This window comes from Coffea arabica, chromosome 2e, assembly GCF_036785885.1.
Source record: "Coffea arabica cultivar ET-39 chromosome 2e, Coffea Arabica ET-39 HiFi, whole genome shotgun sequence".
NCBI lineage: Eukaryota > Viridiplantae > Streptophyta > Magnoliopsida > Gentianales > Rubiaceae > Coffea > Coffea arabica.
The window spans coordinates 20,233,859-20,248,765 of record NC_092313.1 but is presented as its reverse complement, the minus strand read 5'-3'; the positions used below and the strand labels follow the sequence as shown (position 1 = coordinate 20,248,765).

The 14,907-nt window shown below is 36.8% G+C and overlaps 3 protein-coding genes across 6 annotated transcripts; 2 read left to right on the top strand and 1 right to left on the bottom strand.

Moving 5' to 3' along the window:
• The first annotated feature begins 78 nt into the window (after positions 1-78).
• On the top strand, positions 79-2,798 carry LOC113731832 (partner of Y14 and mago). 3 transcript variants are annotated; one of them, XM_072079725.1, is made up of 5 exons: positions 79-295; positions 427-703; positions 786-908; positions 1,281-1,490; positions 2,543-2,798. In XM_072079725.1, exons 1-5 carry the CDS (start codon positions 174-176, stop codon positions 2,690-2,692), a joined length of 882 nt encoding a protein of 293 aa, XP_071935826.1. In that variant the 5' UTR covers positions 79-173; the 3' UTR covers positions 2,693-2,798. The 3 variants fall into 3 exon arrangements, with proteins under 3 accessions (XP_071935826.1, XP_027113090.2, XP_027113089.1); XM_027257289.2 differs by having other exon boundaries at positions 80-295; positions 1,266-1,490; XM_027257288.2 differs by having other exon boundaries at positions 157-295; positions 447-703; positions 1,266-1,490.
• A 2,402-nt stretch (positions 2,799-5,200) lies between these two features.
• On the top strand, positions 5,201-9,352 carry LOC113731831 (uncharacterized). 2 transcript variants are annotated; one of them, XM_027257287.2, is made up of 2 exons: positions 5,201-5,421; positions 9,005-9,352. In XM_027257287.2, exons 1-2 carry the CDS (start codon positions 5,336-5,338, stop codon positions 9,108-9,110), a joined length of 192 nt encoding a protein of 63 aa, XP_027113088.1. In that variant the 5' UTR covers positions 5,201-5,335; the 3' UTR covers positions 9,111-9,352. The 2 variants fall into 2 exon arrangements, 1 of the variants encoding a protein (XP_027113088.1); XR_003458600.2 differs by lacking the exon at positions 9,005-9,352 and adding an exon at positions 5,931-6,155 and having other exon boundaries at positions 5,286-5,421.
• Positions 9,353-9,357: 5 nt separating this feature from the next.
• Positions 9,358-12,603, bottom strand: LOC113731829 (uncharacterized). Its single transcript, XM_027257286.2, has 8 exons — positions 12,433-12,603; positions 12,112-12,277; positions 11,461-11,551; positions 11,291-11,349; positions 10,668-10,728; positions 10,032-10,122; positions 9,873-9,949; positions 9,358-9,713 (listed from the first exon to the last, which is right to left on the bottom strand). The coding sequence occupies exons 1-8, from the start codon at positions 12,458-12,460 to the stop codon at positions 9,597-9,599; spliced, it is 690 nt and encodes a 229-aa protein (XP_027113087.1). The 5' UTR covers positions 12,461-12,603; the 3' UTR covers positions 9,358-9,596.
• Between the last annotated feature and the right edge of the window lie 2,304 nt (positions 12,604-14,907).

Sequence of the window (14,907 nt, the reverse complement as noted above, 5' to 3'; positions counted from 1 at the left end):
CAACGCTGTAAATTAAAAAAATATGATTACATTAATAGCGTATACAAAGTTAATACATATTCTCGAAATAGGAGCGAATCATACGGCCAAGTGTGATTGGCTCAATAATTAAATCACAGATCAAACGACGGAGGGCCTAATGGACTCCCCGGAGAAAATGTGGGCCGGGAAACATGGTAGTTGTAGGTACTTTAGATTGGGCTGATTGGTTTACTAGATTGACGTGGTCGAGTTCCCCGACCACACCCCGACGAACACAGTCTACGTGGAACAACGAAAGTAAACATCAGCTCCGGTAAACCAATTCAGTGATGCTCTAATCACTTGCCTTTTAAAAAAAAAAAAAAAAATTTTTGTCATCTGTCTAAGTTGTCTTCCAATTTTACTCGTACATGATTAAATTTACTGAAATACAAATAAATACAGTATTTTTTTTCCACACACAGAAGAAATTTGTACTATTAAGTTAAACAAGATGGGGAGCAGGGCCAAGTACAATGGTGGCAGTGGTGTTGGCGGAGGAGGAGGCGGAGAAGACGAATTGAAGCAATTAACGGCTGAGCTGGGCAAAACCCTAAAAGAAGGAGAGAGAATACTGGCCCCAACTCGACGGCCCGACGGCACTCTCCGTAAGCCCATTAAGATTAGGGCGGGTTATGTTCCTCAAGAAGAAGTTGCCATTTATCAATCCAAAGGCTCCCTAGTAAGCCTCTTTAATCTATTTTTGTGTTTTTTGCTTTACTAAATTGCTAATATTTTCTTTGAATGGTGGATTATCATAACAGTGGAAAAAGGAGATGGCGTCGTTGCAGGATGTGCCGCCGGGGTACGATCCGGTGACGGATGCCTCCAAGCCCAAGACTAAATCCGCTAAGAGGAATGAACGAAAGAAGGAAAAGCGTTTGCAGGTTTTCTTTTCTATCCCTGCTTCTTTTATTTGGGGCACTTTTCTGGCTTTTCTGTAATGTGAATTACGGCTATTCTCATACTTAATTTATTGCCAGCAAAAGTTAATGTCGAATTTGTGTTTCAGTAATCACTACTATTATTAACTCCGTGACTGTTTAAATCTGCAATAAGAGTTCTAGAGATTACAAATCATCAAGGGTTTACCATATAATTCTTTAACAATTCGCTAGTATTAAAATGGGAACTTCTTGTAGTTATTATCGTTTTTTCATACTTGGAGTGATTTCCTTTTCTCTGCTTCTCCCATGCATTTTACCTTTCCGTTATGTGGGTTTAAGTTGTGTGACTAATGGCAGGCTGCTCTTGAAAAGGGTAAAGATTCTGAAAAAAATGATACCTCCTCGGTGGAAGATTCAAATAACGTGCTGGAGCCTGAAGGGACAATTGCATCCCAGATGAATGAGCTCAATATATCTTCAAATCCTTCCGTGGTTAATCCTCCTCCAAGTTCAGAAGAAAGTTTGACTCCAGCTGATCATGTTCAGGATATTGACAAGAAGATACGTGCATTGAAAAAGAAGGTAAAGCTGCAGTGGTTGTAGCTGCATGACTGACTGCATAGACTTCTTTAAGGTGTTTCGGACTTTATTTCTACATCTGATAATTTCCTTGGCACAATCTTTTGCGACTGAGAGTTACATGTTCTGGATAAGGTCATTTGTCATGAAAAGGGTAGGAGACAACCTCCACAAACTCAGAGAGAGAGAGAGAGAGGGAGATTATAGTAAATGGCATGGTTGCACCTATGTAAGAGGGGACTGCAAGTCTTGAAGAGGAAGCTGGTCCTCTAAGAGAAGTAGTGCAAAATCTAGAACTTCCATTTACCCCGAAATTTACGGTACACCAGCATGGGGTGATAGCTACTTCACCTCGCCAGCATGGGGTGATTGCTGCTTCACCTCGATTTATAAGGCTGAGGACTTGGGTGAGTGTCTGCTTGATGATGTGGTGGACTCATTTGTCACCTAAGTTACTTGTTTGTCATGTCATACCCTATTAAGATCATTCTATAAGGAGTATTAACATGCATATGCCACTATTGTCACTTGCAAATATCAGAACCTCCTGGTCTCACTCCTCATTTTTGCAGCAAATATGAGCACATTAACATCGCAGCGGCCAGCAACTTGTATGGTACAAGTTGCATGCAGGAAGAAATTTATGTTTATACCTGCAGGCTAACCCTGAAAGTGCTTGTGCCTAAATGGATCAGACTCCTAGATGGATAGTTTGAAGGAATTGACATTCTAATAATGTGAAACTCCTTGGCTGTTTTTATATGTAGCTTATACTTACCTGACAAAAGCTCTGAACGGTTTAACTTGGCACATAAGATATTATGCAAAAGGGGTAGTTGGTTCGACAAAAGAGTGAAACTGTTAAAGAGAGTTATGCTGAATTATTACACTTGCAGAAATATAAAATTCTAGCTGATTATTGATCCAAAAATCATTTCTTTTTTCCTTTACTTCTTTGGCCTACATTTTTTACACATATTAGGTTATATTGCTTGTGATCTGCTTCCCAATCCATAGAAGTTAATTTCTGGCTGCATTCGTTCTCTATCCTGTAGATACGGTTGACAGAAGCTCAAAAGCAGAAAACCATGGAGCAAGAGATGAACCCAGAGCAGTTGGAGAAGGTAGCAAAATTAGAAGGTTGGTGTGAAGAGTTGAAGCTTCTGGAGGATAAGAAGGCTGAACTGGTTGCTGCAGCATCCTGATTTTATAGGTTTACAAGACGCTGTTGATGCTAGTTATGTTGGTTGATGGAATGTAATCACTGCATGATAGATTTTTTTTCTTCTATCAAGATTTTGTTCTCATGAAGCCCTGCTCTCTCTCTCTCTCTCCCCACCACTCCCTCTCCCTCTCTTCCTTCCTCCCTCCCTCTCTCCCTGCAACACACAACACACACGCCCCAAAAGCAACTCCTTACTATTTTTTACAAGCAGAAGGTTTTTTTTTTCCTATATATTTTTTAATTTTTTCTTGAAGAACTTCTTCCCTTATTTTTTTTCAGGGACATCAAGCTTATAAAGTGTTAAATTCAAAAACTAAAAAGCTCGAACCAGTGTTGGACAGAAATTTGTTGGGCAAGTCAGATCTAGGCCTTTCTAATGTTAAAACAATTTTTGAACTCGTTGAATCGAACCTTCCCCAATGAGCTGTGAGAAGAATCTGATTCATTGATATAGCAATTGCCAACATAGTTATAATTTCTTTTGGTCTGTTTGATTGGCATATTTAGGCTAAATGAGACTGCTAACAAAGTGATGCACTTCCATTGGAGGCCTGATGGTAGACCTAAGTAGTGGGTCTGTTAGCATCTGCTGAAAACTGAATGTGGCTTACTAATAAGCATGAAAATGAAACCAGCTTTTGGTAAGATTTATGGCACTGTCCAGAGAGAAGGGGGGGTCGATATGTGAGAGAGAGTGGCTAGGAAATATGGTGATACTTGGTAAGGGTCATAGGAACTGGAGCAATTGGCTTCAAAGCAGCGCTTTGAACAATTGATTTGTATCTTGAGAAACAGTAGGCCGCTCTGCAAGGGGCAGTCTTCAAAACGTAAAATACTGGCATAAAGTTAAAAGAAAAAAGAGAGGACCAGATGGTGAAAATCAAGTCTTAACAAATTTGGTGCACCACAATTTGACGTTGTTTCTTCTCCAAAATTGACGTTGTTGTGTGCAGAAGTTTTGCCCATTTATTTTGAGGCGTCTCTTCTCCGGATCACTCACAATCCGAGCGAGGGTTCTCAAACCTCTTTGAGCTGGATTCGGGATTTAGAATGGACTATGGAGTTGGAGCTTGTTTTTAACGCGGCCTTCTGGTTCTGGAGTTTTGAGTTTAATATCCCATCATCATCATCATGGAAAGGTTCTTCAGCAAGAGGGCATGCAGCATTCTCTCCTCCGCCATATTATTGTCTTTCAGTTTTGTTACCATTAGTGAAGAACGTAACAAATCCAAACATTTCTGTCCTGTTAGCAAAATAAACTGAACAATATCTCATAAATCCTAGTCTTGGGATTAGTGGTCAGAAAGTTGAACTTCTGCGTAATATAATAGATTAGGGCTTCGATCCTGACTACCAGGTTTGAAGCAGGGAGTGGGAACTCAACATAAAATTCTTGTCTTGATACCAAAGATAAATATAGGTGAAGGACAAATGAAGTTAACCCTTTTTGCTCTTTTTCTTGCGATAACATGGAGTGTATTTAGATTACACATTATTTCTACCGTATTTACATGCACTGATTTGATTGTATCATCAACACATTTTTTTAATTATATTTTTATCTAATATATATCACATCAAAAAAGTACTACAGCATTTCTCCGTTTGGATTAGCTGTTTTTTGGGGTGTTTTTGAAAAACTTTGTTGTAGCAGAGTTTTTAGAGTATATTTTGAAATATTTTTAGAAAATATTTTGAAATATTTTTTATTGGCACTTTATTATGAGATATTTGGTAAAATTTTAAAAAAAATTAAACTAATTTTTAGATTATCTTTTAGAGTACTTTGTTGTAACTTTTATTGTATTTGAAAAACTAGTTTTTGAAAAACACTCCAAAAACAGGAGATCCAAACAAAGTCGGGCCGACGACCGCTCGTAAATATCAAATAATTTACTATAAAAAATATAGGGGGATTTTTCTAAGTGATGCAAGTCACGAGACAGCCGACGACCGCTCGTATTATAGCAAGCAGTAAAAATTAAAAAATAAAAGAAGTCGAAAATGTCAATGTTGTGATTTGCGAGGCAGTCTAGGAGTTCATTAAAAATTGGGCTTCGCTTCTCCGGTTGATGTCATTTTTGTTCAGTTTAGCTGATGTAATTTTTACAATATTTGGTGTTAATTTATAAGTACAGCAGCTTTAAATGATGTGATCTTGAATTTTACTTTAATTAAGTTATATGAATTACAGTAACAAATTTCAAGATTACGACAGAATTATGTCAACTGGATAGAACTGGAGGGGCCCCAAAATCAGGATTCCCCACCAAAGCCGAGGGCCAGCCAACTCGAACACTATATATACAGCCAGCCGGCGTCATTAAAAGAGGTTGCCAAGTTTCTCAACACATCCGCTAATTGGAGGCATCGTCGTCATCATCATCATCCCCATCCCCAAGAGAAGAGAAGAGCATCAAGAAAGCGAGGGGGCGACTCTTTCTTTCTCTTTGTTCTCGTTCACCGCACCGCTAACTCCTGTCGAAGAGTGACATAGAATAGAAGTTTTCAATTTCTTCTCCATCAAAGAAAACAGAAAAAGAAAAAAAAAAAGAGGAGGAAACTAGAAACGAATTGAAGAACAGCTTGCAGAGAATTCCACGAGCGGAGAGAAGAAAGAGAGATGCCGGAGCCTAGCAAAGAGCCATGTAAGAAGCAAGCTTGTGATATTCAAGCTTGCCTTACCAAGAGCAATTTCAATCCACAAAGGTACCCTTTTTCTTCTAATTTCATTTCTGCACTCATTTTTTCTTTTTTCAACAGCCTGAATCAGACTTTTCTTTTTTCTGCACTCATTTACTCTAAATAAAAAATGTACTCTAATTTTTTTCCAAAGCTACCAGATAACTGAAGAAGAAAGGTCCCCTGCTCTGTAAAAATTTTCCATCTTTTCTTCTTTGATGAACCATTAATCCTTTGCATACAAATGTGGATGGGGTGACTCTTCACTTTAGTTTCTGATATTTGTTTATATTGGTATCGACGCACACATCCTACGCCAAAGTTTGATTTTCTCTGTTATAGTACTGGAGTAGTAAATATGCGTCGTTTGGAATAGAAAATTTAGAACTTCTAGTCGATCATGTGGACCTTTTTAGCATTTCTTAGCTCATTATTAAAGGCAAGTTGATTGCCTATTAGCGCTTTTTGGAAATCTTATGATCACTCATAGTGCATAAATCGCTGATTGAAAGTATTTTCCGTGTACTGGTTCTTAGGTATTTGTAAATCTTGTTTTACTCTGAGACAAGTCCATCCTCCCAGTCCGCATCTCCATTAGAACTTGGGTGTTGATAATGGACCAATTGATTTGAGATTGTCAAGGTGCTCTTGAAATGTTGCTTCGCATCAAAAGCAAGAAAACAAATTGCTACTGTCGGTTAGAAAGACTTGAATTTAGACAGACTTACTCGAAAGTGATGAGAATTGATACATAGTGAAAATGATGACAATGGATACCTTTGTGGAAGTTGAGTTGGTTAGACACCTACAGTCTTCAGAAGTGGGCCTCTGACAGGTTTATTCATAGTAAAAATGATGAGAATGGATACCTGTGTGGAAGTTGTGGTGGTTAAGACTCTTGCAGATGGCTTCAGAAGTGTCTGCTGACTGTTATTGTGCCGGAAGATGAGTATAAAATTGTAGTTGACTGTTGAATATGTAATAGAGGAACAGTTTTATAGGCAACAGAGGCGGATAATTTTGGTACTCTTTAGTTTCAGCGTTCTTTAACCGAAAGAAATATCAGCGGCTTAAATGATGTGGTATCTCATCATTGCGGATGTGATAAAAATTGCATGACATGTTTTCAGCTTTTTACTCTGATTAGGATGTGAATCATGCCACTTTCAGTTCTACATTATTTGTAAACCTCTTCCTGAAGTCATACTCATTTACCCAGAAATGACACCTTGTCCATGTAAATTGTGTCAAAATGTTGCCTTTATGACCTTGGAAACTATTTTCTGTCTATTATTATTCCATATTAGACTTCCAACAAAAACAGAACTACACCAAACCTGGTTTTTGGGGACAAGGAAACATCTTTTATTAATCTATCAAACATATGAAAGGAAAATTTGGCGCAAAGCATTTGCAAACACTGGATCTTCTTTTGACTAATATTAGTTGTTTCAGACACTGAGGCATGTAGTAGGGAATAACACATTTGAAAAGGTGTCATACTCTTTTTGTTTATTAAATTTACCTGTGTCTTTTTATTAGAGTGGCCCTTTAGGTTTTCTTGTTATCAAAATTGAATCTTTTTAATTAGCTAAGTTACATTTTAAAGCTCTCTTTATCATTCCTATTTCTTTGTGAACTAATCCTTTGTGACTATCCAGTCAAATGTGAAGTTCCCAACCTTCCTCAGACCCCAATTAAGGTCCTCTTGTATGATTTCAACTCAAGAATATTAGTGACCTATATGCATCCAGAAATCTTGTATTTAAAAAAAAATTGTCCTTTTCTCCATTATCTCCTTGATAGGTTTATGGATGCTAATTATCCTTATAGTTGCCCTGCTTGGTTTCTGAACCACAAAAGCAGGCATTCTCCTGATTCAAAGAATTCAAAACAAAAAATTCATGCAGACTCATTACATCATGATTGAATTGGTTTTAGTTAATTTTCTGGCTTGTGTTCTTAAATTCGTTTTCTTGATCGATGCATCTGTTAAGTGCACTACTACACCTGACAAAAAGTTTCTGAAAGTTATGCTTTAAGGGAGAGATGCATAATGTACCCTTTCAGACTATTGGTGGCTTTTCGCTTGAAGAGAGTTATTTATGGACTGAGGCCTTGTTTGTAATTGTCAAATATGGTTGGCTTTTGAACTCCTCTCCTCTATCAGGCCTAGGTCCAGAGTTCCCCATGGTACACATCCCTCTTCTGGGTGTGGAACGGTATACGAGCGAGAAATAAATAGAATTACCTGCTACTTTGCTAATGTTACAATCTTGCTGTCAGAAAAGCAAGTAGGAGTTCTGCTAAGCCAGTCGCAAGCGTCACTAAATCTGCATCATAACTGATGCTTGAAAAACATAAAATGAATATAGATTTAGCCTCTGCTGGCAAGTGAGAATACCTAGTACAGCCAGTACAGCAGCGAACTATCCATAATGCATTAAAACAAAGTGGACAACACAGGTAAAAAGTTCCTGGCCGACGAGAAAGTCATTCACTCGGAAGCATTAGGGAATGCTTCCTTCGCACGTATATGAGCTCAAAGTCCCATTCTTTTCTTATTAGCAAATCCTAACCGAAAGACCTCAGGAAATAGCTCTTTAAAGCCTCTTCCCACACACCTTTGCCCTCTTTCACCGAGGAGGAAAGAATAATCTTCCAAGCGGACAGAGACCTAAATTTCCATCCGATTCATTCCTCAGCCTGCTTTGTTGCAGCAAGCTGATCAGTGCAAGAGTGCTGGAGAGAGGAGAAACAGGTAAAGATAATCTCGAATCTGTTTAGCCTTGCTATCTTCTGCTGGTCATCCGTTTCATTCAATCTGATGTTAACTGGAATCAACAATATGATTGTGAGGAAATGCCCGTCTCACTACTCGACCAATATAAGAATCCGAGTTTGTTTGCTCAACCGACTAAGCAGACTAGGAAGGGGTGCTCTTGGATGGACTGATAGCAAGGGAACAGCTTTAGACTATCCTCTGATGTAAGCTAATCGATACAAGAACTAATAGGTGGTGGCACATATAAATTATCGCCTCTTCATGTAAATATATTACCTATTTGTCAAATATGGTCCTACTGTGCTATACAGTCATGTTGTATGACTCTGTAAAACTCGGGCATGTTCAAAAGAGCCGAGACGTATTTTAAAATGAGAGATGGTAGTCAAGTTAAAGGCCAATTACGAGATGGTAGTCAAGTAAGGACCTAAAACTTGGGCATCTTCTCTTTGCGGGTTTTTCGGTGAAACGGAACTAAAGGCCAATTACGAGATGGTTGTCATTCAAGCTACTTAATAGTCGCACTACAAGTATGTCTAATTTTCATTCAAAGCTCATGTTGGTCTAGTTTCAGCACCACTTGTGATCTCCCACCTCTCATTTTTTTCTGGAATACTTGAGGTTCATCGTTAATTGACTTGGATAACCTTTTTCAATTGTATCTGCCTTCCATACCCATAAGATGCTGCTCAATTAACTGATAAGACAGTCCGATGGTGTCTGCTCAGTTTACTGATGATGCCTAGATTAATTTCTAATATCATGCATCAGCCTGCTATAAAAACTGATTCTTTTAAGGTCTTGTGCTTGTTCATATACGTGCAGGTGTGTTAGGGTCATTGAATTGTTGCAGGCTTGCTGTGAAGAGTGTAAATACAAATCAACACATTGTGCCTCCGTATCTGGCCTTCTAAAGCAGATGCGCAAATAGGAGCCTTGGCTAATGGCTTACATCCGAAAAAAATAAAGGAGCCTTAGCAAATAGATGCTTGGAGCCAGCTACTCTTGGTGTTTTTTTTTTTCCAGGAATTACGGGGTAGAGGAAGGGACTACATTTGCGTGGACATTTTTTGAGTCGGAAGTCTTATCAAGTGCAAAACACAGTACTTGCACCATTCACTATTTGTTACTGATTGAAACCCCAAATCCAATCAAGTTTACTGATTGACAAGATGTAATTTCTTCCATCAATGCCATTAAAATATATATAAATATATTTCTCCAAAAACGAATAACTGCCCATACTTGATCACAACAGCAAAACTTTTAACTCAGCGTCAACTAAAATTTTAGAGAGAGAATACAGAGCCTGTACTACTTAAGCACTTGAAATTCCAACACGATCTGGAAGGGGCTGCTAACTCAAACACTCGTATGGCACAATGTATATTGATACATGTCATACGTCCGAGTGTTGTTACGAGGATTCGACATCTGAATCTTCCAATCCTTCTTGATAAACCTCAAATTCCTCAGAGCTCCATCTGCAAGTTAAATGAAGCCGGAAAGTAGCCATCTTTATACCAAGAAGACGCTGCATAACAATAAAGCCATGATTTAGTGCCTCGAAACAATCCCAAAGCTCTTCAAACACAGCAAAACAAGGTAAAGTAAGTTTGTCCTATCTGACATTTTAAGTATCACGACCAAGACAATACGACGACGAGAAATGGTTTATTAACGAGGAACATACCAATATCCGAGCTGACTCAGGCGACAGAGGTTGGCCTTCCTCACATACAACACAGTCAGACAGGAGCTCAATCACGCCTGATCACCAAGTAGACTATCTTTACATCTTATTGCATTTAACAAGAAAACGTCCAACAAAAAGATACACATAAAACCACACCTTTGTTTAAGCGGACAGGCATGTTTTGCTTGCGCAAGAAGGGTTCCATCTCATGGGTGAACTGGTCCAAGGGTCCTTCATTAAGCTCCACCTAAAAATTCAATGAGAAGTTAGTGCTATGCATAGCGCTATACAACATATAAGTCAACAGAAGACACTCTTTTTTTTTAAGTCAACAGAAGACACATGATTACAAATATGGGAAATGCACATGCTCAACTATCCAAGAAGCATCTGTATAAACCAAAATGTCATTGCATTTATCAGCTGATGGTTGTGACACTACCTACTGATGAGCTGTGTGTGATCCAAATGCCCAAAATGTTGAAAAAAATGCAAATTCGTAGGATGACGAAATTAACAGGGATCCAAATGTTAATAAACAACCAGCTGCACAGGCACAAATTTCAAGTATGCAAAAATAAATAAATAAATAAAAAGATAGTCTCACTATTGCAAAACACCTATTCCCAGGATTCATCCCTAGATCTAGAAATTCCAGAAATAGTAGCATTATTCTTTCAACCAAGCAAAATAACAAGCACTAAGCAAATCGAAATCCAGCTACTCAAATTCGATGGGGCACAAGTTTCACAGAAACAATCCCTGATGAGGGAAAGGGAGTTAAAACCATACCTTTTCTGTTGCAAGGGTTCCAGTTCTTGCAAAGTCATATTCTTCATATTCATTGAATAGTCTGCCAGCCATTTTAAAAAGTCAGACAAACCAAAAGCAGGGGAATAAATTACACATATGGATGGACCAATTGAAAAGAACAACAGCAGATGTCCTAAATGATAATCAATTAGCTCGTTAATCTGAATGGGAAAGCCAAAATAAGGAAGAAAAAACTCTTTAAGGCCTATACATAACAGAAGTTCACAGCTTCAGTACTTTCATATGCACAGAGAAGTAAAGCCCCAAAAGGCAATTTCTTTGTACCAATCAGCTCAAGCTACAAGGGTTGACTGTATTGTATAGGCTTCGAAGACAAAAAACTTGGAAAAAACATGCTTTAACTTAGTATCCATGGATGGAACCTGAAAAGAGCAATTTTCTGCATGTTTTCTAATTAAAACCACCAAGTCATCATGAAAATTCAAAATCTAATCTCTCCTTTTTCCTTCACCCATTCCAACCACCATTTTTCCACCTTTAGCAAAAAAGTGGCCTTTAGCAGTTCTCATCTTTGTTATTCATCAACAAAAATATTCAAAAAAACTACATCTTACAGACCTAGTGCATGAATCTAAAAGTACCTTTGAACTTCCTCCTTTGGTAGATTAGTAAAACAAAGCCCAGAATCTCCACGAACAAGCTGGAAAAGAAGAAATCCGTTAGCTCAGAAAAGCATTAAACCATGGAAATAGATGTAAGAAAATGGAATTGTATATGTATGTGCGTGCGTGCGTGTGTGTGCGCACCCAACCTTGGAGATCTTGTGAAGGCCGGGTCTAAGCTCATCAGCAACAGATCGACCCAGAGCAACTTGCATCACTTTGTTCGAGCCAAGAAAGAATCTGAACAATGAAAAGAGAACTATGCGTATGAGAACAGTAACTAAGAATATACCTCATATTCACAGGAGCTTGAGCTCAAGGTGTAAAATTTATGCTATATCTTCTTCAGTTCTCTGAAAAATAAATAATGTGCATAAAGCTTTTTCATGGAATTCCATAAGAAGGACTAATCAAAAATGAAACTATAGATAATAAGAAACATCCTAGTTTATGTGTGACATAATCACACATAGGAACATGTGAATTTGTTGAAAAGAGATGAAAAACTGCAACGGGACAATTTCATTCAAGGAAAATGCACCTTGACGTCATATATCAGAAGGTTGACCGAAATCGCAAACATAGCAACAAGTAGCCAGTTTAGAATACTAACAACTGAAGATTAACGCCCACTTAACATTTGAAAACATTAGCATCGATAGCCCCTTTTGAATTCTTTGGTAGTGCCCAAATTAAACATTATATGTTCTTCTCATTTCTCCCAAAAACGATTATACAGTTTACGCCTGAGAAAGTGGGAAACGCGTGAAGGTTTTAATTATTTATTTTGGACAGGTTACCTGCAAGAAGATTTGAGCTTCTCCCTGAACTCCTTGAACTTGAGATTTCTCATGTTCTCGAAAGTGAAAACGTATACGGAATCATACTTCTCAATAGCTTCCCTTATTGAATTCACTATATTTTCTTTGTGCTCCCTCCCTTTCTTCTTCGTCTTCGATAGAGTCACTACACTCCAATCACACAATTGCATCAAACCCACATCCCAAAAAGAAAAAATCGCAGCAGAAACAACAAAATCCCAGAAAGAAACTCCCTAAAAACATTAAAATCGTTCCACTGCTTTCAGCAACGGCACTGGGGAAAAAATGGGAGAGAAGTACCTGGTCTGTTGCGCTTTGATTTCGGCATTTTTGCTAGGAAACGGTGAGTGGGCGGCTTTCTGTTTCTTTATCTTCACTCGGCTTTTGGTTTTGCGTTCTCTGCAAAGGCTAAAACCCTACAAACCTCCTCCTGCTCGGCTGCTGCTGCTAGATTTTTGCCCCTCTCTCTCTTTTGCCAATTCGTTAATTTGACAGTTTATACTGGGCTTTTCTACTTGCTACTAGGTATGAGGCAGCTCTATGAGAGTAAGCCCACTCTAACGACACTCCGAAACCTTACCCAACGGCCCAACCTATTTACAGATCCGAAGGACTTTGAGCCCGCTTCGAATTGCAAAATGTGAGTTGTTTTTTTTTTCGAAAAAATCGTTCAAAACATCTCTCACATTTTACAAAATGACTTTTTTAATTCCTCACTTTTAAAAGTATAATTTTACGTCCCTTACAAATTCACATTAACCAAATTTGGTCCCTACCTAGGTTTCCGACTAATTTTTTGTCGGAATCCACTACATGACTTGCATGTGATCATTTTTTAAGCGCAAAATTGTCAAATCAAATTTTTACATAATTTGATTCATAGTCCCTCACATTTCACAAAATGAATTGTTTCATTCTCACATTTCAAAAAATGAATTTTTCCATCTCTCACATTTTTCAAAATGAATTTTTTCATCCCTCATTGATCACGTGTATGAATAGCTTTTTTTCTATAAACCCACATATATGTTTATTTGATTTTACCTAAACAGTTAACATGTAATTTATCTCTATTGAATTTCATCTAAACATGCTAATCGTAGTTATACACATGCTATTCAATAGATATATATATATATATATATATATAGGGGTTTTAAACTAATAATTTTGTTTGAAACCCATGTATATATTTATATGATTTTATCATTTGAACCTATTCAATATTTGTAACCTTTCTCTTTTGGTAATAATTTATTTATTGAGTTGTATAATAAGATCATCTAATTAATGGGTCCTAACTTAAATTCTATAATTGTGCTAATAAATTTCAGTTTAAATCTGAATTTCTACTCAACACTTTTAAGACCAGCAATTGAATTACTTGCCTTGTGATTGTCTTGAAATTTGAAAGTGTCAATCACTTATTTTTTTTTTGTCATACTTTTTTTTGTTTATTTTTTCTGTCCAAATTTAATTCGATATAAACACTCGGTAATATTTAGGATTAAATGTCTTCTTTATTTTCAAATGTTGAGTAAAATAAATGAATATAAGTGAAAAACTAACAAATTTTTTTAAACCCATGTATATATCTATTCGATTTCACTTGAACAGTACGAATAATATGTAATATATCTCTATTTGATTTCACATGCTATCTGTATTGTTCATGTGAAATCAAATAGATATATACATGGATTTAAAAAAAATTATTCACACACATGATCAATAAAAGATGAAAAAATTCATTTTGAAAAATGTGAATGATAAAAAAATTCATTTTGTGAAATGTAAGGGACGAAAAAATTTAGTTTATGAAATGTGAGGGATTATGAATCGAATTATATCAAAATTGATTTGATAATTTTGCCCTTAAAATATGATCACGTGCAAGGCACGTGGTGAATTCCGACAAAAAACTAGTCGGAAACCTAAGTAGGGATCAAAATTGACCAATGCAAATTTGTAAGGGACGTAAAATTACATTTTTAAAAGTGAGGGACGAAAAAAATTATTTTACAAAATGTGAGGGACGTTTTGAACGATTTTTTCTTTTTTTCTGTAAATTAAACATGTATACCTATTCTTAAGGTCAATTCGAAAAGGTGGTTGTATTATTTATAATGCTACCCTATTGTGGAATTTTAATCACGGTAAAGTTTGCATGTGTCTTCCCTTTTGTCCAAAAATTGAATTTTATTTGGAAAAACTAGAGATGTTTGGCGTGTATGGTTAAAGAGAATTTTTAGATGCTTGTAATAAACAAATAAATAAATATAAACTTAAGGTACTGTGCATATTAAGTAATATTAAAGAAATATAGTTTCTACTGAAAACCATTATGAAATGCTGAGTGTAAATGTTAAAAAAATAATGCAATCTTGGAAGCCAAAAGAGGGAAAACAGAAGAATTGAAAGAACCATAATTGATACTAAGACGATAATTTAGAAGCATACCCACTTTTATTGGGCGTTTAATTGGGATGTAAACAGTGTCTTATTGCTGGTAGATAAGTTGTTGAGTTACAAACATGGGGAAGCAGATGTTGATATAATTATAAGTGTTTCGGACAATTGAAATGGAGTTATACTGCAATTATCAAAGTTATCAACAAAGTGACTCTATTTTAATTACATAATAACCCTATTTCAGTAATTGCACAAAAACACATGCTTATATGAATTGGACAAAATGCATAAATGATCGCCAAATAAGCCCACGTTCCACAAATACCCAGATGTGTCTATAAATACAAACTTTAAATGTACAAA